Source organism: Triturus cristatus, chromosome 10 (assembly GCF_964204655.1).
Source record: "Triturus cristatus chromosome 10, aTriCri1.1, whole genome shotgun sequence".
Taxonomy (NCBI): Eukaryota; Metazoa; Chordata; class Amphibia; order Caudata; family Salamandridae; genus Triturus; species Triturus cristatus.
The window spans coordinates 784,067,319-784,089,852 of NC_140593.1; the positions used below are offsets into that span (position 1 = coordinate 784,067,319).

At 43.4% G+C, this 22,534-nt stretch overlaps 1 protein-coding gene across 1 annotated transcript in view; it reads right to left on the reverse strand.

Annotated features, from left to right (window-relative positions):
- The window catches only part of FAM234A (family with sequence similarity 234 member A), a 346,953-nt gene that overhangs the window by 65,345 nt on the left and 259,074 nt on the right, over window positions 1–22,534 (reverse strand). Inside the window, exons 8-9 of the mRNA XM_085628316.1 lie at window positions 20,977–21,117; window positions 7,117–7,195 (exon numbers count right to left, since the gene is read on the reverse strand). Of these exons, the coding sequence (XP_085484442.1) occupies window positions 7,117–7,195; window positions 20,977–21,117 (220 nt within the window). The remainder of the gene's footprint in view (window positions 1–7,116; window positions 7,196–20,976; window positions 21,118–22,534) is intronic.

Here is a 22,534-nt window from a genome sequence, read left to right on the forward strand (position 1 = left end):
ACCGCGGAAATCCAATCCTCGTCGTCCAGTTCCAGCCCGTCGGCAACCCAGGCCTCGCGGAGACTAGTCAGCAGGCACGATCTGTCGTTGATCAGTTTTTTATATATAAGGGAGATTGTGCTGTCTGGGACATGGCCATCCAGCACTCTGTCCTCCAGGGGGGAAGACTCCGGAATGGACGCGACATCCGGAAAGACGGAGCCCAGCGCGTGGCGGACTTGTAGGTACCGAAAGTACTCACTGCCTTGCAGCTGAAACTCCGTCTGCAGCGTCTCAAAAGTTTTGAATCCCCCCTTCGTCCAGAGATCTCCCACCGTGCTGATTCCGATCGTGTCCCACTTCTCGAAGCCCTTCGATGTCCACAGGGAGCCCAACCTCTCAGACGCATATAGCGGTGACGCCCGGGTCAAACGGTCCTTCCACCCCATAGCTGCATTAGCCGCGTGCCAGACACGCACCATGACACGCGTCGGTCCCGTCAGACGGGAGTCGGGCGCGCCAGAGTAGAGCGCTCGATTGTAATCGCCACCGGGCAGGAGCATCTTGTCCATTTCAAATGCCGGGTTCAAGGCGGGCCCGTAAAGGCCATGATTAATTGCAGCTAGTTGGGAGGCCCAGTAATACCGTTTAATGTCCGGGAGGGCGACCCCCCCATCGTACCACGGGAGCGTCAATTTAGCCAGAGCAATGCGCGGCCTCCCGTCCCAGAACAGGCGCCGCTGGAGGCTCTCCACCTCACGGAAGTAGCGCGCCGGAACCAAGTCCATAGTGTTCTGGAGGGCGTACAGAAAGCGCGGCAAGGACATCATCTTAAACAAGGCCGCTCGGCCAAGCGGCGAAAGCGGAAGACGCCGCCAACGCGCAACGTCCTCCTTCAAGCGAGGGCCACTATTTTTAACATTGCTTCTATCCACATCAAATTACCCTGGCAATATGTATATCATCAAGGGAAACCGATGTAGAGTCAAGAATAGTAAATCTGCAATTTTATATATATACACACACAATCAATCAATCAATCAATCAATCAATCAATCAATCAATCATACCATTTGTAAAGTGCGCTACTCACCCGGAAGGGTCTCAAGGCGCTGGGGGAGAGGGGTCCGTTACTGCTCGAAGAGCCAGGTCTTGAGTTGCTTCCTGAAGGAGAGATGGTCCTGGGTTAGCCGAAGGTGGAGGGGGAGGGAGTTCCATGTCTTGGCCGCCAGGTAGGAGAAGGATCTTCCTCCGGCGGTGGCTCTGCGGATGCGTGGAACGGCGGCGAGGGCGTGGCTGGTCGATCGTAGCTGGCGGGTGGGCGTGTAGAAGGTCAGGCGGTTGTTGAGGTTCTTGGGGCCCAGGTCGTGGAGGGCTTTGTGTGCCTGGATGAGGAGTCTGAACGTGATCCTCTTGCTGACGGGGAGCCAGTGCAGGTTTCTCAGGTGGCCGGAGATGTGGCTGTGTTGGGGGATGTCCAGGACGCGTCGTGCGGAGGCGTTCTGGATGCGCTGGAGTCTTTTCTGAAGTTTGGCTGTGGTTCCGGCGTAGAGGGTGTTTCCATCGTCCAGTCGGCTGGTGACGAGGGCATGGGTGAGCGTCTTCCTGGTTTCGGTGGGGATCCATCGGAAGATCTTACGGAGCATGCGGAGGGTGTTGAAGCATGATGATGAGACGGCCTTGACTTGTCTGGTCATCGAAAGGGAGGAGTCCAGGATGAAGCCCAGGTTGCGTGCGTGGTCCGTTGGCTTGGGAGTGGTGCCCAGGGCAGGTGGCCACCAGGAGTCGTCCCAGGCGGTGGGCGATGATCCCAGGATGAGGACTTCCGTCTTGTCTGAGTTCAGTTTCAGGCGGCTGTTCTTCATCCACTTGGCGACGTCTTTCATCCCTTCGTGTAGGCTGGTTCTGGCGGTGGCGGGGTCGTTGGTGAGGGAGAGGATCAGCTGGGTGTCGTCGGCGTAGGAGATGATGTTGAGGTTGTGTTGGCGTGTGATGGCCGCGAGGGGGCTCATGTAGACGTTGAAGAGGGTGGGGCTGAGCGATGATACTTGTGGTACGCCGCAGATGACTTCAGTGGCCTCGGATCTGAACGGGGGGAGGCGGACTCTCTGGGTTCTTCCAGCGAGGAACAAGATGATCCAATCCAGTGCCTTCTCTTGGATTCCGATGTTGCACTAGGGTGTGGTGGCAAACGGTATCGAACGCTGCGGAGGGGTCCAGGAGAATGAGGGCCGCTGTTTCCCCGTTGTCGAGCAGGGATCTGATGTCGTCAGTGGCTGCGATGAGGGCGGTCACACACAATGACAGTATAGTGGTCGATATTCAGGAGTCGAAATTCTTGTATGTCGATATTTTTGACCTCTATATTCTGACACACAACACTTTATTGCAAAGGCACTGGTTTTTAACTGTGTATAAAACTTTAAAATCCCCTGAGAAGTGTCATATTTGCCAATAAAAGACATACACATTTTTTGGAATGATCACAAACTGAAAATACATGATGTCATTCAATGTTTTCAATGAACAAATGTAATACATTGGGTTATTAGTGGATAGGTGTGGTATGCCCACTCAAATAATAAACATACTCCTTGTCACAGTGAACTACAAAAGTCACTAAATACACTTGAGCTTAATCCTCTGGTAATTTGTCACAATGTGTAAAGTATTTATCCACCAAACATAAAATGACACCAAGGTTCAAAAATCCAATCAGTAGAACCAGAGTTATGGGTTTTTAAAGCTTCGAGTGAAAATAAAGCCAAAAAGCACAACTCTCCAATTCTGGTTAATCGATCACACTGAGCCAGGTCAAAGTTGCAAGTTCAGGCAGACCACAATGGAGCATGCATCGGATACAGGGACCAGTTTCGTTTTGCTGTAGATTTTATCTTCTCTGAGTCCAAGTCCACATGGGAAGCTGCAGGGGAGCTTCACATTGGCGGTTGACGTGAAGAGACCAGTGTGGGCTTGAGTAGAAGGTAGGGTTTTGCAGACAGCGCTGTTCATCCTGAAGAGTGAGTAGTTGCTGGACCTTCGTGTTAGTGGTCGATGCAGACTCTCGTGATGGTTTTCGGAGCGGACACAATGAACTCGTCATCGCTGGAGATCTGTGACGCTGGACGTCGTGGATGGTCTGTGTGTGCCACAAAGAGTCCGTTCATGGTAGCGAAAAGCCGTGAAACTTCTGGATCTTCACCTGGTACCGGGACTTGATATTTGAAGTAGGAGGAGAGCACTCTAATGCCAGTAATAGGTCCAGAACCTGGTGGGATACCTCTTGGGGATCAGGACAGCACAGGCCAGCAGGAGGGCTTTAGGCAAGTCCAGGCAGGTCCAGTCGGTCATGGGCAGCTGGGCAGTTGAAAGGAGGCATCTGGAGGCATGTTGTGTCCTTGTAGTTCAAACAGGAGGTCAACCAACTGACCCTTGGAGTCACTTCTGGGGGAGCCTGGTTTCAAGTCAAGAGGGTCCAAACTTCCTTCTTCAGACACCAGGGCAGGCATTCTTCTGAATCTTCCACAGGTCCAGGAGTGTTCTAATGAAAGTTTCTAAATGTGCCACTTTTATGCCAAGTGCCAGTCTGTAGGTGAGGGGGACCCCCTCTGTCTAACCATCCCCCTCTCCAGGGGTTGGCTTTAAATTTTAATCGGGTAACAAAGGGCAGGTAGGCCTAGGTGTGAGAGGCATCTGTCAGTGGCAGGCCAGGCTGCCCATGGAAGGTAGAAATGTGGTAGCCCAGCCTGAGGCTACCTTTTGAAGCTCTGGAAGGGCAGAGTACAACCCCAAGGACATTTGTTCAGGAGAGCAACACCCTGCCCCATACCCAAGGCCTTTTGTACCTATGTTTGGAAGGAATACACAAAACACCACAAGAGGACCATTCACAGTCATAAAACCCTGGACACTGGCAGAAAACCACATTTGGTTTAGGCAGAGAAATGCCAATGTTCTAAAAGTCTAAACTAAGAGGAAAAGTGTCCTAGCCACTACTATCAAATGCTGCTAAACCAATTTAACAGAATAAAGGCCATCAATTCAATTGATATAGGCTTGAAGCATTTATTTGCTATTTCATTCTATGCACTTTACTCCACATATAATCATAGGTCAGGTAAGTACGGATACGTTTTAGTCAAGAACAAATTATACATATTAAGACAACAAATAAAAAAAAAATACAGATTTTGTGATGAGGTAATGTGATGTAACAAACAATATATGAAGAGTGGTCCTTAGTTTCCAATGAACTCACTATATATACGCTATATACGTTTTTATATACGTTTTTAAACATTCATGTGTGATGTCTTGGACACTGAATGAAGAAACTCTCATTATTAGGAATAGCAAATAAAGTAAAAGTGCACCGAGCTTCAATCAATTGCTGGGGACTTCAATCAGGCATTTTACAAAGTACTGGGCTACCGGTAACATGCTTAAGTGGTCAAATATAAGTAAATAGTATTAGTTTTAACTGTGTGCTCCTCAACTAAAGTTTTTCATAAACTGACCTATATTCTATCTTAATTTCAGTTGGGCAATAGCACTATGGGCTTTAAGGATAGTGAAGAAAACATCTCATGTCTTTCTTTACATTAAATCCAAGCAAATACATTCTTTGTCTGACTGAAAGAATGGCGAAACAAATTAGAACGTGTTCCTTTTCTAAAAGCAGTCACAGGAGGAATATGAAAAGCTCCACTTCACAGAAAAGAGGGTCTGACTCCAAAGCTTTGTAGTTTTCTTTGCTGATTTTGCTTGTGATGTATTACTGAAGAGGAGCTACACATGTTCTCATAATAAATTCTAGGAAACTCAACCGTTGGGATTGGAGGTTTTGAGCATCAGAGGACTGAGGTGTAGCTCACTGATGTGTTTTGACAGTGTGGAAGAGGGACTGCCATTACACCTGAAAAGGTTAATAGGTCATCAAAGGAACATTTTTGAATGAGAAGGATCTGTCCTATCTGGTGAATAACTATCTCCAAGTATATTTTGGACCATTGTCTGTCGTCTTTATATGGGTGAATCTGTGTTGCTTGTCTAGAAGTGCAACACCAAGATCAACGCTGACCTTCTAGAATCCTAAGGCAGGGCTGTCTCTAGAACACTGAAACAGGTGCGCCGCACTTGGCTCGCACCTCAGGAATGTCATATATAGAAACAACATGAGTTTAAAAAGCACCTGCTGTAGAGTTCCCTGTGTGTCCAGCAGTTCTTAGGCAAAAAAAAAGTCAAGTTAACGCTGGTGATTAATGTTCCCGCTGGAGGGAGACCAGAGTTTTGTCTAGTGGCCGTGTGCACCCACGATAAAGTAGCGGAGAGGGTAAATATGCCTGATGCAAAGAACGAGTACCACTCTAATCACAAACAATTATTTTATATGGATCGGTCAGTAGGATACTGCTTTTGTCACAGAGATCCATTTGTTACTTGCAGTTCAGAAGTTACAATCCTACTATAGCATGGTAAGCTATTAACGGTCATCTAAGAACTGCGGGTCCCTGGTGCGATATGAATCTGTTTCGAGTGCTTCCCACAAAAGGCAAACTTTTAATTCATTTAAATCGGCCCGCCAGGTCGAGGGTAAGCACCACCGCGATATTGCCAGCGGGTCCATGGCTGTTTACTGGGGCAGCCGTCATCGTGAGTAACGGATTCGCACTATTGGAGAACATGCTGCAGCTTTGGTATAGTAACAAACTTACCTGTTTCCTCACAAGCAACCCACATGGGGTTTGAATGACAGACTACCAGGTCCATGATGCACCAAACAGGCGGAGAGTGAGCTGCTGGCCCACAAGGGCGTGTCTTAATCAATTTAATAAATTGAGGGATTCACCTGGCAGTTTTGTTAGTTCATCTTTGTGTTAGCTGCCAAGAAGAAGGGCGTAAGGCCCGAAACACATCGCAGCATGAACTGTCTTGTGGCTGGCTGCAGCGGGTCCCTGGTGCGATATGAATCTGTATCGAGTGCTTCCCACAAAAGGCAAACTTTTAATTCACAAACTGCATGGTATAGGTTACATTTTATATTTTATCCCCAGTCTTTCATTATCCTAATGTTGCTAAAAAGAGTTCATTTGAGTCAAATACATTCTTATTAGTAAAGCTAACCCCAACCACTGTGATATGTTTTAAATCCTGTGTTTGTGCTGCTCCAGACCAAATACTCTTAAAATACCCCGACTACTAATATGGGTAGCATGTGAGTCCTACACCTTTTATCCTCTTTGTCTTTAGTAACATTTCCTATAGACTGATTTACACATGTATGATTCATTGTTTCTGTATCAATTGTGTGTGATGTAAAATCCTACACCGATATGAGTAGGGCTATAAAAACAAATGATATCACAGGAGAGAAGCGTTTTAGAGAGATAAGGGGCACTGGTGGCGCTTGGTAGGGAGGGAATTAGAGTGGAGATGGATGTTTTTAGTGAGTGGGGGCACTAACAAAGATTGTCGTAAAGGGTGCCACCAGCACTGAAGCCAGCCCTGTCCAAAGGACATAAGGTTTCCAGAGACAAAGGGCACATTGGATGACCTGGATCAACTGGAAAAGTTCTAGGATCACCTGGAATAAGGTACAGAGGACAACTGGGAGTGAACGGTGCCATCTGTTGCTTATTAGATATTAAAAGGATGGTCTGTGCTAGCTGGAGCCTCAGTTGACTAATTTTTAGACTGATGGAAAGAAATGCCCTGTTGAAGTTATTACTACCAACAGGAAACACATGAAAGGCTACAGTGATTTATGTTTGGATATCAAGATTCATGACCCCCAACATGATATTAATGTCTAACATGAAACCTGCGAGTAGCAGGACAGCAAAGCTCACCATATCCGCAAGTGATGATCCTGCTCACCTCAGCATCTGGGATGGACAAGCAGGTCATGAGTGTAGCTGGAGGTTACCAGCTTAGAAAAGGGTTAGAAGTATAATACAGAAAAAAAACATTTTTAACAGGCCACAAGGTCACTAGCTGGAGAGCACAGCCACTCTTCACTGTAGCAAGGACTGTGATGAGGAACAGCAGAACCAGGAGTAAAGTGTCTTGTACAGGGTGAGCATCTGACACTACTTTGTTACAACAGCAACATAAATGTGAAAGCACTGACAACTGTACCTTTTTTCTGTTGACTCCAATTCCGACTTCCATTACTATATCCAACACATCTTTTTTATAGTATCCTAATGTTGGCTCACTGTAAAGAAGAAAGTAACAATGAATTGCCAATCTTAGACCTGTAGTCAAATAATTCAGTAATTGGACCCGGTTTGTTGGCTGTAAACAGAATATAAACCGTGGTATGCTTTGTCTAGTTTAATGTTTCTACAACATCTATACCAGAGTGAACTCAATATTAATCTACCCATTAAACATAATCGTCAATAAATTAGCGTAAAAGTAAGTAATTAAACAAAAAGGTGGCTTTTAGGTCAACTTGGGTCAACTTGGCAGATAGTGTTACTCAGTCAAACCACGGTAAAAAGCGTTCTAATATCTGCACTTTACGAAATGTATTGCCATTAACAGAATACCAACACAAACTTGCAAAACTGACAGAAAGTTCTTATTGCATTATAACGATGCATGAATGGTTGAAAACATATATTCTGATTTTTATCAAATAAAAAATCATTGCTGTAGGAATAGATTTGCATCTTCAGGTAAGATTTCAAGCCACAGGATGAATAATCTATGGTGAAAGCATCTCCTTCGAAAGTAGGATTCTATGTCGATGAATCATCTATGGTGAAAGCATCTTCGAAAGTAAGATTCTATGTCCAGAACCGAGGAACTGTCCTACGTCAAGAGACCGTCGGCTTGACTCAGTTGACCCTATGCAGTTCTCTCCAACTGATCTCCTACTGCCTGGTTGCGCCTTCACCCGGAGCGGTACTCCAGCCACCAGGGGAGCCAGATGTGCGTCTCCCATCTCGCACGTTTGTGTCCCTCCTCTGACGGTGCTCCAACTGGATGGCACTCAAGTCACAGAAGCCCGAGAGGGGCACATTCAGGATGTTTTTGGATTTAAGGCTGTGCGGAGAAAAAGGGGGCACAGGAAGTTGGCGAGCCTCTTTCTTCAAGGAGTAGTAGGACACTGATTGTATCAAAAACTGTTGTGTCATCTCAGTGTTTCTTGGGATACACAGTTTGTATATGTTGAAGTGGTAAATTTTAACATGCTGCAGGAGAAAATAGAGATGAAAGTATTGCATAATCCTTGCATAAGTGTCCTTAGTTGAATTGAAACGTTAATGTACATTAGCTAGGACTTCTTTTTTATTCTTAGGTCTTATTCTCAATGTCTTTACTGTATGCACTGTGTATTATTCTTAGTTTTACACATAAAAGAAAAAAAGCCAGTGACAATATTATTGAAAATGAAGTGCGCATTTTTTGTCAGCTTGATCATTTTCTAGTAGATGGCTTTTATTTCGATGATGTTGGATCAGTAGAATATTTTTTGTTTGTTTTAGAACTTGTTGATGACAATGATCTCCATCCTCATGCATTTATTTGAGCTTGCCCGGTTATCTTTGTAGGCTTTCAGCTACTTATTGTACTGGGATTGGGACACCTTCTTTTCTGAGTTATGATGGAAACGGGGCAAACATCTTTAATGGTATGTTGTATGGCCTCATCTAGGTTTTAATTTTTAGTTCACTCAGGTGCTACATATTTTAGGGATAATGTGTAAATCCTATTTGAGAAGACAACAAAGGCGACCACCATATACGGGGAAACTCAAATCTCAGTGTGTAAGAAAGTGGCTCGGCATATACTGTTCCCAAATAGGTACAGTGTGCACAGAGTCCACAGTCCCCAGAGGTTTGGCAGAGGCTAAAGTTAAATATAACCTTACTCTCTAAAGTGATTGCTTGGTCGAGCAGTAAGGCAGTATCAGAGAACAGTGTAAAGCATTTGTTGTACACACTCAGTCAGCAAATGGTCTCACACACTCAAGAACTGAACTCTAGGCCAATGGTTTTTGCATAAAATATATAGTTGTTTTATTTTAGAACCAACAATAGGTATCAAAATATACTTTCTCAGAATGAGATGCTTTAGATAAATACTTTTCAATAGACAATAGACTTTTGAATATAACAGTTACTGTGGTTGCAATAGGCAACACAATTTCAACACACAATAATACATTGAGCTCAATGGGAATTTCTAGTTAAATGCAATTAGTTACTTTAATGATTACTTTTCTAATCACAGGACTGGATCGCGTTTTGGTTACAGTTGTGATTTTTAAGCAATATTTTTGTATTTTTAAAGTTGACACTTAGAAACTTTTTCACATGGAATCACCAATGTTATCCTATGGGAGGAAATTCATTTAGCAGGTAAGTGGGTTTATTGTTACTTTTTCTAACTCAGTGTTGGATCCTAGATCCAGCACTGGGGCATCTCCTGTAAACAGTTGAAAGAATGAGTTGTTGTTATACAGGCGATTTTTAACGAATATTTGTAAGTTTGCAAAATCGACACTTCAAAACTTTTTCAGCAAAAACCAGGCAATGTTATCCTAAGGTAGAAAATTGGGTTAGCGGCAAGTATGGTTGTAATTATTTTATAGGGTCAGTGCTGGGCACCAAGATCCAGCACTGGGATCTCTCCTGATAACAGGTGAGTATTTTCGTTTTCGTTACTCGGTTGATTTTGTGTGAATATTTTAAAGGTTAGAAACTCCACACTTAGAAGAATTTCCAAGTGAAACCAGTCAATGTTACCCTATGGAAGAAAAGAGAGTCATCAGCTTTTGGGTAAGTACTCGACTGGCATAGTTAAGGTTCCGGGCATAGACTCAGGTGTCTCCCAGGGTCAGGTAAGTACAGCTGTTACACCCTCAGCGGCACAGGTGCAGCCGGGTGCAGCCGGGTGCAGAGTGAGTTAGGCCCAATGTTATCCTATGAGAGGCAGGGGGTCCTTGTGTTGTGGGTATGGCACACAGGGATGTGGGCCATGTTGACTCTTTGTTTTGTTCTGCACCAAGACACTCGGCCTGCAAAGGCAGTGTGTGTGTGTCAGGGTACAGGACCTCTAAGGGTGGCACAATAAGTGCTGCTGCCCTTGGGGGCCTTCCCTGGTCACAAGGCCCTGGGTACCTAGGGTACCATTTACCAGGGGCTGACATGTGACCAGAGATGCCAATTAAGTTTTGGCTGTTAGGCAGTTTTTAGGGAAGGAACACAGGCCCTGGGACACCTGATTGGCAGGAGCCCAGGGCACAACAAGGAAAAGTGCATCAGATATCAGGCAAAAAGTGGGGGGGTTACTGCAACAGAAACCCACGTCCTTACACAGTGTAAACAGAAAATTACAACTATATTCATTGTTTCAGCTCAAAAAAGCCAAACAACAATTTTAATAAATAAATAAAAACAACCTCACAAATATGAATGAGGTGAACTAATCAAGAATAACAGGAGTTTGCACAGGGATCAGATGGGTAAAGTTTGTGGTAAACACCACAACATCACTATTTTGCATGAAACACTTTGAGAGATTAATCCACCATGTAACTCTTCGACCGCCTTGACACTTGGACTTCACCTCAAACTGCTTCCCAGAAGACTCCTGATGCTCCTGGTCTCGCTGTTCTGCAAGTCTTCTTCCTTGTCTGTGTCTGTGCTTCTTTCAGGATATTCAACAGACCTGTGGGCATCAAGGACATCCAAAGTGATTTCTCTTGGAGTGAAGGAGTCACTCCCCTGCATCTGCAGGTCCTACAACAAAGCTGACACGTCTGCTGCCCCCGATGCCCCATGGGTTTCGAAAGGCTTAGCAACACAGATGATGGTTCTTCAACTCCCTCGAGGCCTGACCTGTCCTCGCTGCAATTTTGAGGCCAGTATTCCTCATCGGAACTGCTGGGACCAAACCCCTGTGCACCGAGTCAACTTGTCATTGCCCAGGCTTGCTGACTGCCCTCCAGAGATCTTTGGGCTACAAGAAGCTTCATCCTCCAGCAACTCTTCCTGCCAAGAACAGCATCATCACTGCATCCTCTGCACTGTGGGCCTTCATCTTTGGTGAGCTGCTTGAGATCCTCTTGTGACTCCTGTGCCTTCAGCCTGTGGGTCTTCTACTGCTCCAGTGGGCTCCCCTGCTGGCACGGTGCCTGCTCGGACTCTCCTGCTTGTGACGAGTCCCTAGGACCATGCTGTCCCCAAGGTTGCTCCTTCTTCGCTTTCCACACCGGTTGCAGCTGCCAAGGCTTGTTGGTGCTCCTGCCAGACACCAACCCCCTGGGTTCTCGACTTCTGACATGGGACAGCTTGTGCACAGCTCCTGTTCTTCCTCAGTGTTACCTGGTCCACACAGCTGCAACGGCAAGGTCACTGTCAGCTCTCCTGAACCATCCGACATCAGTTGGCATTGCTTTTCCGTGCCTCCTGGTCACATCCAGTGGCATAGACTCTGTCTCGCCTGCTTGCAGGTTCTTCACTTCAAGAATCCACCCTTGGATTCCACCAGACTCTTGTACAGTCTTCTCCAGCGGCTTCTTTCCTGAAGTACTCCATTGCGGTCTATGGCAGTTTCCGACGTAACTTCGCACCTATGCACCCGGCTTCCTGGTGTAGGTATCCTGGTTTCTGGGGTATACACATGTGGGGTGACGCTCCAACCTTCTGTCTTCCATGGGGTTTCTTCAGGGTCCACTGGGAAGGGTCACTCTTCTCCAACCACATACGTGACTTTCCCCATTTACTTCTATTGGACACGCGGCTGTGTTTACACTGCACACAGCCTCCGTGGGGTTCCTGGGTACTTACCTTGGGTGGTTCCTTGTGTCCCCAGGTCCTCTGAATCTCCTAGTCCAAGTGCTGACTTCAGAGACCACTGTATTTTGTGCTTACTTTCCTATTGCAATTGAAGTATTATTATGCATTTGTGTTTATATCTACGGGTAAGAGATATACCAGTGGGTTAGTGAGTGTTGTGTAACAAATACACATTTTTATATATACACTCCGTGGTTCTTTTTTCTGTTTAATCTACACTACATGATCTGAGCTGGTAAAATAAGCTGCTTAACACTCCTTCAATAAGCCTCAAGGCTGGTCTAAACAGCTACCACATAGAGCTTTCTATGGTTGTCTAAGACCCCTAAAATTACCATAAGGGTTGCCTGGATGAGTGCAAGGTGCTTCACTTAACTAAGTGTGAACCATATACTAAGCCAGCCTCCTACATCGGTACTTTGGGAAACCCCTGACCTGATGGCTTCGTCGGATCATTTCCTACTCCCTTTTTCTTGGCCTATGGCTGGCTTTAATGAAAGTAGATTACCCATTCCGAAGTCTTTTTGCCTGTTTTTAAGGAGGTTCTTGATGAATCTAGACCAGTATGCAAGGGCAGGGTTACTGAAGAGGACTTAGCCATAAGCACATGCCTCTGGAAGCAGCGGATGCAGTAGCACTCATGGGGGCACCTCAGATGGGTATGAAGGCAAGTTCATCTCACTGGTTTACCCAGGACTTAGCACTGGAAAAAGCCTCTTGTAAAAGGTTGGAGAGCGCCTGGCGGCGACACTATCAGGAAGAAGATAAAACATGATAAAGTGGCCGTCATTGTTTATCATAAAAACTTTATATGAGCCCGCAGCACCTTCTATACCCATAGAATCATATAGGCTGATAATAATGGGAAGGAGATCTTTGAGATAATCTCCAGCTTCCTTGATCGTACAACGATGACCCCACCATTGGATAACAATTAGGTCCTTTGTGATGGACTCAGTGATTTATTTGAAGAAAAGATCTTCAAACTCCAGGTCAAGTTGGTGAGTCCTAGTCAGCATTTCAATTTGTTACTGAGCCCTGATGTTTTAGCATGATCCTCAGCAGAAGTTAAGCTGACTTGCATTCTCCCCCCGACGATTTGGTGGCGCCTCTGGTGCTGCAACCTATACTTCATTTGTGGAATTTCATTTACAATTACTTATGCTACTACTATCCCAAAATGTCCTACTCTATAATCTCCTGAAATGAAAAAAAAATGTCTAGACCCTTCCTTCTTCTACCCCTCCACTATCCTTTTTCAATCCAACTAACAGACTCACATGTCAACTGCTCAAATATATTTCATATTTACCTATACTAATTCCTCACTGATCCTCTTTGGGTGTCCGGGTGCTCTGCTACTAGCGCTAGATAAATGCAAACCCTTCCCTCGTCTATCCCTCCACTATCCTTTTTCAATCCAAATACCCAACTCACATGTCCACTGCTCAAATTAATTTCATATCACCCTATACTAACTCACCACTGATCCTCTTTGAGTTCCAGAGCAGCATGCTACTCGCCGAAAAGCACTTCGACACCTTTTCAGGGATAGTAAGCGCTATATAAATGCAATTACAATTACATATTCCAAGGCACAAATTAAGAACAGTAAGTATTTATGGAACAAGATAAATGCCTGGACCCAGGGTATTTGTATTTACTGGATGTAATAACCCCCACCCCACTTTCTGACAGGCTCATAAACAGGGTTCAAGAGGGTTGACTATTTAGGCTGAGCCAGAATCTTTGGCTTGACCTTCGGGCTAGGTGCATGTAATAGGGAAAGAGAAGAGGATCAGGCGGTGATCTTATTTGTCTGCTGTGACAATTAATTATATATTAAGATTAGCTGCAAATATTTAGTCTAGTAGGATGGCCATGAATGAACTTCAAAAGTCATAGGTTAGCCTTACAAGTGACCCATCTAAAGCCCACAGTAATTTGGAGGAAAGATAAAACATATTTGGGGGCTCAAGAGTCCGCCACTGCGATCCATCTTTTTGTATGTAAATACATACATTTTACAAAACACAGACCTCAGAGCAATTGTTCACTGCTGCCTTGACCAGCTGCCTGGAATACCCTCAGAGTCAAAGGACACAAATATCTCTACTTCTGTTAAGGAAGGGCCTGTAAGCTATTGTGCTCAAGCAGTTTCTACCATGAAGTAATTTCTTTTGTTTAGATTTAATCTAACCTTTTGGGGGCTTTGGAGTCGTGATCTCAGTTTGTAACCAGACAAATAAGCACTGGCAAATCTAGTAGGGCTGCATTTTTGTTAAGGGGGAGTATTTGGTATTTGTAATATGTAAGCTAGGGCCAGCGAAATTTGCTGAACAGACAGTATTAGCAGAGTTAAGCTATGCCCTTAAAGAGGAGTGTTATAAAAAGGAGTCGTGAAATGTATCTTGTGTCATAAGTGGTGCACTTAAAAGGCATACACAGCTAAAAAAATAAAAATAAAGTCTATGTACCCGCACATATTTACTTTGTGAACAAACAAGCCCTAAATCCAACAACATGTTAACATGAAAGCAAAGTTAAACGAATGATTGAGCAATGTCAATTAATGAATAGCTTTGTATCTTTATGGCAGGCTAACGAATCCAAACACCTGCACTTTCTAAACAAACAAAAGACATAAATCAGCATTTAAAATGTTGTTGTGTCAGCAAAGTAAAACATCAAAGGCTGTCAATTATAAGCTACAGTCGATTTGCACCTGCAGTGTAACAAAATAACTCCTTAATGCCCCTTTATCAAACAGGAACACAGACCCTGCAACCATTCACAGAATGCCATTGCATTAATGTACAGCTCATCCATGCATTGACATACCATGGAAACACAAAATGGTGAAGGGGCATGATCCTAAGCCTACTTTCTGTACGTCTCATTGTATGTTTTTGAAGAATTGATGACATTAGGTATTCAAGAGCTAAAATATTGCATAGATGGTCCCAAAATGATTTGTCCAGCCAGGCAAGCATGGGTGGACAATGCTGTTGAGAATGAAGAAAGGGCATGTTGGGAAGGGTGAATACTGGGTGTTTTCAGTACAAATCAAAAGTTCTTGCAATGATGATATTTTGTGATTGTATGAAATGAATTGTAAAAATTCAGTCAATTTCCCTTAGAACACGGAGCTGTTGCCAGGTGGGGTGTAAAGAAGATGCACACTGTGAGAATACCCAGCAGATGTTCAGAAGGAAATGAACAGACGTTCAATTACAGTGTCTGCTGTGTGATCCCTAATGTGCTTTTGGAGAGAAGCGCCTGCCCATTTCGCAAAAACATGGATCGGAAGTACTCATGAGGGAGTAGATTATCAAATGCCATTTGTCTGTGTGAGGCGAACTTGGATTCAGTAAGGAGCAGTAGGTGTCATAACCCTGTACAGGAGGTACTTTGCTGAGGGATAAGGATACAACTAATCGTACGCTGGCATAACCTCGGTCATATAACCACATGACAGGGGTACGAATGATGAATGAATGCATGTAGGAGGCTGACATAGTTTCAACAAATAAAGAGAGGAGAAACCTAAAATTCAACTAAGTGCATGTGTGTAATGTGCCCGAGATCGGTAAGTAACTGTGCCGGGATGAATCAGTGCTCACCTTACATTTATCTCAGACCTACGTATGAGAGCTATCTGTATTTATATGTAGACGGAGTTTTTATCAATACATATCTATGTATAAATATATATATTATAAGGGTCCTCACCCACAGGTACCACCCGTGGCATGCTTCATCATTGGACCCTCACTTACACACGAAATGTGTGTGAGTGGACTTGATGCGTTTGTAAGCGAAGTTCTATGAAATAGTAACTGAGTGGAGGCAGTGAAAGGTGGGTGTGTTAAAATAACCTCCAAATCCAAATATTTAATGGTCTAGAATTGGCTAGATTAAAGATAAGATTGAAGACGCTCCAAGGATTTAATGATCCCAGGTGTCGATTAGCTATTAGATCGACATGTTTCAGCCAATAAAACTGCCTCGAAAGGTCATTTGGCTTTCTTCAGGACCATTGTTTTCCCTGCTAAATATAGTAAAAAGCCTATTAGCTTGTGCAATTATATTGTAATTAAAAAGGCATGCTCCTTTATATACAGACCATACATGAAGGACCCTTTCCTTGTATAGTTGGAGCTGAAACGAGAACATTTTTATTATCAAATATTCTGGTACTCATATCTTAACGTGGACCCCCATTTAATGTGCTTTATGGCTTTATCACTCTTTTTCGTGTCTTATCCAGTGATATTTCAATGAGCCGATTACATATGACAAACACGAACATATACTTACAATGGACAGACAATGGTGTACTAAACCAGTCAACAACACAAACAAACATAAAATGGCAGTATAGGTTACCTACATGTCTAAGTAACTTAACCGACATCAAAAGGAGTTTCAGGGATGGACCTCCCTGTAGTCACACACTAGAAAAAGCATTGGCATAGCCAATAGGTCTCGCCTTTGGGACCTTATAAGTGTTTAGCCATGCAACAGTTGATGTTGTTGCACTAAGGATATTGTGCGGCATAACTAAATACTTATAAGGTCCCAAAAGCGAGACCTATTGGCTATGCCAATGCTTGTTTTCTATCGTTGTCCAAATTACTTCTAAAACTCATTAACAAAATTCTTATCTGATTGTACACCATCTTAATATTCAGATTTAACACTAAATATTCTACAGTTTGACTCTATTTCTTTTTGCATAGACCTATGAATAATATATAATTGACTATTGTAAATTATCCCCTTGTTATTCATTTACCTCAGTTTATATTGTTACCCAAGCTCACAATGGGTTATTGGGTTGCCCTTATTCTTGTTACTGGTGGCTAGCCCCAGGCAGTACAGAGCTTAAGCCTAAAGAGCCCATTGCTAAATGTACGGATGGGTTTGCAGCACGTCACAGTAGGGTGGCTCCTAAGTTAATTGGACCTCTGTGACCAGGACAGAGACTTCACAGGATTAGACAATCTGCCTGATGACCGGCAATCAGAAATATTCACATTCTGAGGCTGCTGCTCAACTCTTGATTGGGTTGGATCAAGCACAAACACTCGACGTGATCTCCACGAGCGTGAAAGAAGCACGCTTGCGGAAATCACGTTAACATGAGTAAGAACATATACAACAATGAGGTTTTCAAAAAAATATTTTAAGTCATTCTGTCTATGTTATAGAATACATACTAATATTCTTCTGGCATGCCCACTAGGGTTTGCCAAGACTGTCTATAACAAGATCCTATGTTCCCAAGTGTATTGTGGGACATTGAGTTTAAATGTATGCAATTACTTGATATTAAAATACTTGTGTTTAAGGACTAGTTTTGTGGGAAGGATTAGTTGTAATTTCTTACTTGTATCGTATTCACTGATTTCTTACATCTTTGCATCCTTTCTGTGAGGTGCAGTCACAATGTTGTTCCAAGGTATATCATCATTTAATCCTGTTGTGTGTGTAGAGAGTCTTTACACCCACCTTTGTTCTTTTTTAATAGGATTTTTTCAATGTTTCTAGTCTCTTCTGTCACATGTTCCAGGACTGTCCATCTCATGTCATTAGTCGTATGATTGCTCGTTATAAAGTGGTCTCCGCGACGGCTGACAGTACAGGACTCAATGTCCCAGAAAACCGCTGGGCGGCTGAGTACAACTAGATCTGGATGACTCGACTGGTGGCCAGGCACGCAACACCCATTGGGCAGAACGTGCTTCTTCCCCACCATCAGCTTCCGTCGGCTGGGCGGCAAGGGCTGGAGTTGGTGGTTAGTTTTTTGGGCATTGCAGGGAGCTGCGCTGTTCCCTCCGAGAAGCCTCAACTCCCTGATGGGGCCGCCTTCCACTCCTCCTCTGAGCACAAGAGCAGCCCCACCCCGCCCATGGTCATTCTGTATGCCGGCTGATTGTCACATACAGAATGACAATGGGCCAGTCTGGGCTGTTAAAACATGTCTCGTCTAGGGCAGGGCATTCTTTTTTAACAGTACTTAAAGATAAATGTTGCACCTCACGAAATGAAAGAAATTTACAGAATCCATTTCATGTATAGAAGCCAGATAAGAAGTTAAAAAGAAGGGGTTATAGTTCTTTCACAGTCTCATCGTTTTAGAACTGAAGCTATAGTTGCTATTTTTTTTATGCATCTAACAACCATTGGCAAAGCAAATAGTTCTGACTTGTTGTAGGTATGTTACTTGTTGTATTATATATCTGGATGCAATAACAGAAGAAGCAGAATGCCTGTCGGGCAGCACACTATGCTAAGCACATATTTTTAGCTTATGTGCTTGAAGCCACACCTTTAATTACATTGGACACACTCTTTGGAGAGACCCCCACGTTTTTAAACCCATTTAAAGCCCTGGAAACAACACCATGTCACAGTCATCTCATGTCCTGGCACTGTGCATCATGCAAGACTCATGATTTCAAAATGTTCAGATTGCCTATGTGCAGGGACATAGCGAACCCTCCCCCACCCCACCCCTTGTTTTAGGAACTACAGCAAGGATGAAGTTCTTAATGGGTCTCTTCTGCCTGCAACTCTGCAGACAAAGGCTCAGATCATAATTAATGTGAAAAGGTGGGTGAGTAAGTAAGTGAAGGAATGGGTGAATGGCTGGATGGACTAGTGAAGGGATGATTGGATGAGTGAAAGGGTTAATTGATGGATAATAAGAGAAAGGATGGATCAGTGATTGGAGTGTAAGATTTGCCCAAGATTGTGATGTAAAAGAGAATCTGGTGTTTCACATTGCAACTGGTTTACCGGCCTAATGTGTATTAAAATAGAACATTTGTCATTCATTGTGCTAAAATTAATTGAGACCCCCAAAATCATGTTATGCCAAGAAAAATGTTACTGACCCTGTGTGCATTAAAATGCAATATTTGCCACATGTAGTCTCAAAGAATGACTCAGTGTTTTACACACTACATCGGAAAAGCGAAGGGAGCCCCCCACAAGTAATTTTGATTCGGCTCTTATGATGTCTCTGTCTCCACTAATCCATGCGTTAGCTTACCGAAGATGGAGTCTAGTTGCGCCCCTGCTGGCGGCCATAATGGTTCCCAGAGGTATAAAGGTTACACCCACATGAGTGTGCGCTGCTTGACAATCCGCTATAAGAAGCAAAGAAGGCAGTTTTATTTTGCTGCACTCCGCACCTTGAAACCTGCTCTCAGCCGTTGCTGGATTACTTTCTGGTTCCAGGCAACTACGTTCCGGAGAGGGCATGTAAGTATAAGTCCTTGGTGGGCATCTTAAAGGAAACTCCATGCCGTTCGCTTCACGGCCGCTGGCATTTCTTACCTTGCTGGTTGTACCACTGGGACAGCGTACTTGCCGGAAGGATGGCTGCTTTGGACCGAGATCTGTCGCAGGCGTTAGCGACACTTGGGTGGAACTGTGCTCTGGATCTAAGTGCGCGTTCCTACATCTGCTGTTAACCAAACTCCTTTTTGTTCCGTGGCGTCTGACTACTATTTCCGCTTCACTGCAGTCCTCATGGAAAGCACACTCACGGAAGCAGTTCAGGCGTGCCCATCGCTACTATTAACTTGTACATTTAGATCTTTTTGTTGCTTTACCAGAGAGATGTTATCTCTGAGGTACATGACTTTTTGTGTTTCCTACATTCCTGTTTGGGTATATTACCACGTGTGAATTATTTACCCTATAGATGCCAGATTCATTGAGGAGGAGGCACCATTCAACCCGAATGTGCATATGAGAAGAAGTGAAATATCTGAACTCTTGTCTCCACAAACACACCGAGAGAGGAGTGCGTGGATGTTAATGTCTCTCTTGCCCCTGTTCTTTTTTAACTACAGGTCGCACCATTCAGGGTTGGCACTTCCAGATGGTGAACGTCCCTACACTTGCCAAGGACACAGCGAGCGACGACATCCAGGATCCATAGGCTCTATTTGTTATTTTCTCCACTCTCCTTTCCCCTGTTTTTTTTCCGTGGGTTAACAGTTCTCATTTGCTTCCCGAGGAGACCGCAAAAGGGTGTGGCTGGACTGTCTTCTTTCCATCGCCCGTGCCAGCCGCATCGATCAGATTAGTGGTTGCAATCAGACAGTAGGTCATGGTTGTCACTGGGGAGGACGCTGAAAGAATATAGTTTGAAGGGCATTTGTAGAGTGGCACTTGCAGGACATGAAGCATAGGGTACTGCCAGATATTTTTGATCACCAGAGTACGTATAGATTTGGTGATTTTAAGTAGGTTGTTAAGGGATGCCCTGAGATTCAAAACTGTGAAGTATGTTTTGGGGAACAATCAAGAATGATGACTATCACACACAAGTCGGTAGTTTACAAAATATCCAGCAGAGGTCATAACATTTTCTGTGCCAGTTGAAGTTTGAAGTGTATATAAGCCTTGGAGGAGGTGCAGGACGACAACAGGTATAAGTGGTAAAAGTGCATTTTTGGTCTAAGGAGGGTAAGGTGGGAGGATTCCAAGTGCTGGAGCAATCCTGGAAACATGCTTCCTAGGCAGACCATTAATCTAGGATATGAGGGTCTAGGTGGTGGTTTAGCTTGCAGTTTACAGTGGGACGAGAGGTGAAAAGGTGGCGATGAAATGTTTGAATTTTCTAAAAGGAGGTAAGAAATGATGTAGGTTGGCAGAAGTGGTTGCTGTTGAAGTTTAAATGTCTGTGTTGAGTGCCGGGTCCTAAGAGGCAATGATTAGAAAGATGTCAAATATATACATACAAGCACTAGCTAGGCCTGGCCTCAGTACTATAAACATTTGGTAATGAAGACTTTGTGTCATCTGTGGAAGTAAGGATGATACTATACCACCATGTGACCGTAGGGTAAACCTTAAATTGACAGAGAAGCAGCAGATGTACAGTTTGTCCAGACTACAGTTTATTATGTTTGGTGTGGAGCTGGTGTTTGGACTGACAGAAGAGAATGCACCTGCCCCTCCCCTGCTCTTCAATGTCTGGTTCTTTGTTGGAGACACCTTATATTCCCAGTGAATTAGCCAGCTATGGCTTTCAAATTAACACGTTTCCACAAAACATGTTTTTTACACAATTTTGTAAAACACATATTTAAAGATAGAAACACATTTGCTGTTTTGATCACTATTTAGCATGTGTTCTCTTTGCATCACGTTAATTTCTTACCTTAGGACAGTTGATGTGTTGACAGTCCACAGAGTACGAAGGCTTTGGCCATCAAGTAATTCAGAAAAATCTGATTTTACCACAAGCAGATTTTCATAATAATATCCAGGCACCCTCACTACATATCGAATTTGTCCAGGACTGTAAAAAATATTTTCAAGAGGTGAGTGTTCAGTCTTATACCAATGCCATTTTAGTCAATGCAGATTGATTTTCATATTTGAATCTGGCACTGAATGATCCTGGCAGCATATACTGCAAAAGGCTTCAGTAGAGTTGGCGGTCTAGTCAAATGCTTTACCAAGTATGCTTCAGTTTGCCATTGATCATACCCAACATTTATTACCATACTCAACTTAGATTACCATATCCAACATATATTACCATCTTCAGACTGACAAAACAGTTCATCAAAAATCATCACTGTTCACTGCAAAGGTTGTGAAGCATGTCAGACACAACTAATTACATTCCTGTACTTCTTCATTCCTGAAATGTTTGCCACAAGTGGTATAAAACAAGGTAAAGAATTCTCCTGCAAAGATCTTAATGGAATCAGGTAAAAACAAAAGGTGACGCACACAATGTCAGACGTCCATTTTGCCAGCTTTCGTTTGTTAGAACAGGATCTGAAAGAGCGTTTCTCAGATCCGGCCTGTGTAGCTATGCTTCCAACTTCAAATAACTGTACGCTCTCTTATACAATGGGAAGTGGAATCTGAATAATCTTCTTCCAGAAATGTAGACTACGCTAACATCATCGCGACTAAGAAACAAAAACTAGAAGTAAGAAGCATTGCACTGAAATCTAAAGGAGGGAAATTGGCTTGGTTGGGACTGGCAAAAGACCTCATTAAGTAGCGTGTACTCCACAAGCACTGCACCAGAAAATTTATAAAGAAGCAGTTCCGAGATCAAAAAAAGTTAAATGGAGTTGAATAGAAATATATTGATATTTGACAGTTTTTATAAAAAAGAGGAAAAGAACTCCAATCACAAAAAAATAATCTGAACATAAAAACTGAAGGCATGTGTTTCTCGACCAAACCCCAAAACCATAAAACATGAGATCACAAGACAAAGGATAGTAAAAAAAAAAAACTAAGAGAATCAAAAAAGGGTGAAAAGAGAACAGATCAACAGATTAGACTATATATCGCACATTCACAAGAGGACACTTGACATTAATTACACATTGTTAATAATATTTAATAAAATTGAGTTTTCAATTATATCCCTAGTGTACAATTCATAACAATGGTAAATAAATACAACATTATGTTCGTTCATCAAAATAATTGTGGTTAAAAGATCATTATATATTCACAAATTTTAAGACTCAGGTCACACTGCCAAGCTGAAAAACAATATCGAAGTTATTGTTAAGAACTGCAAGGGGCCTGCAACAACTTCTTAACTGTTTTATAGATTTTATGAATTCACTAGACTTAATCATGAATTTTAAGAAATCTCATGCCATATCCATAGGCTCTCGAAAGGCCGCAAAGGCTAAATTTTACTGTAATGGGGAAGAATTAACTAAGGTATGCACGTTCCC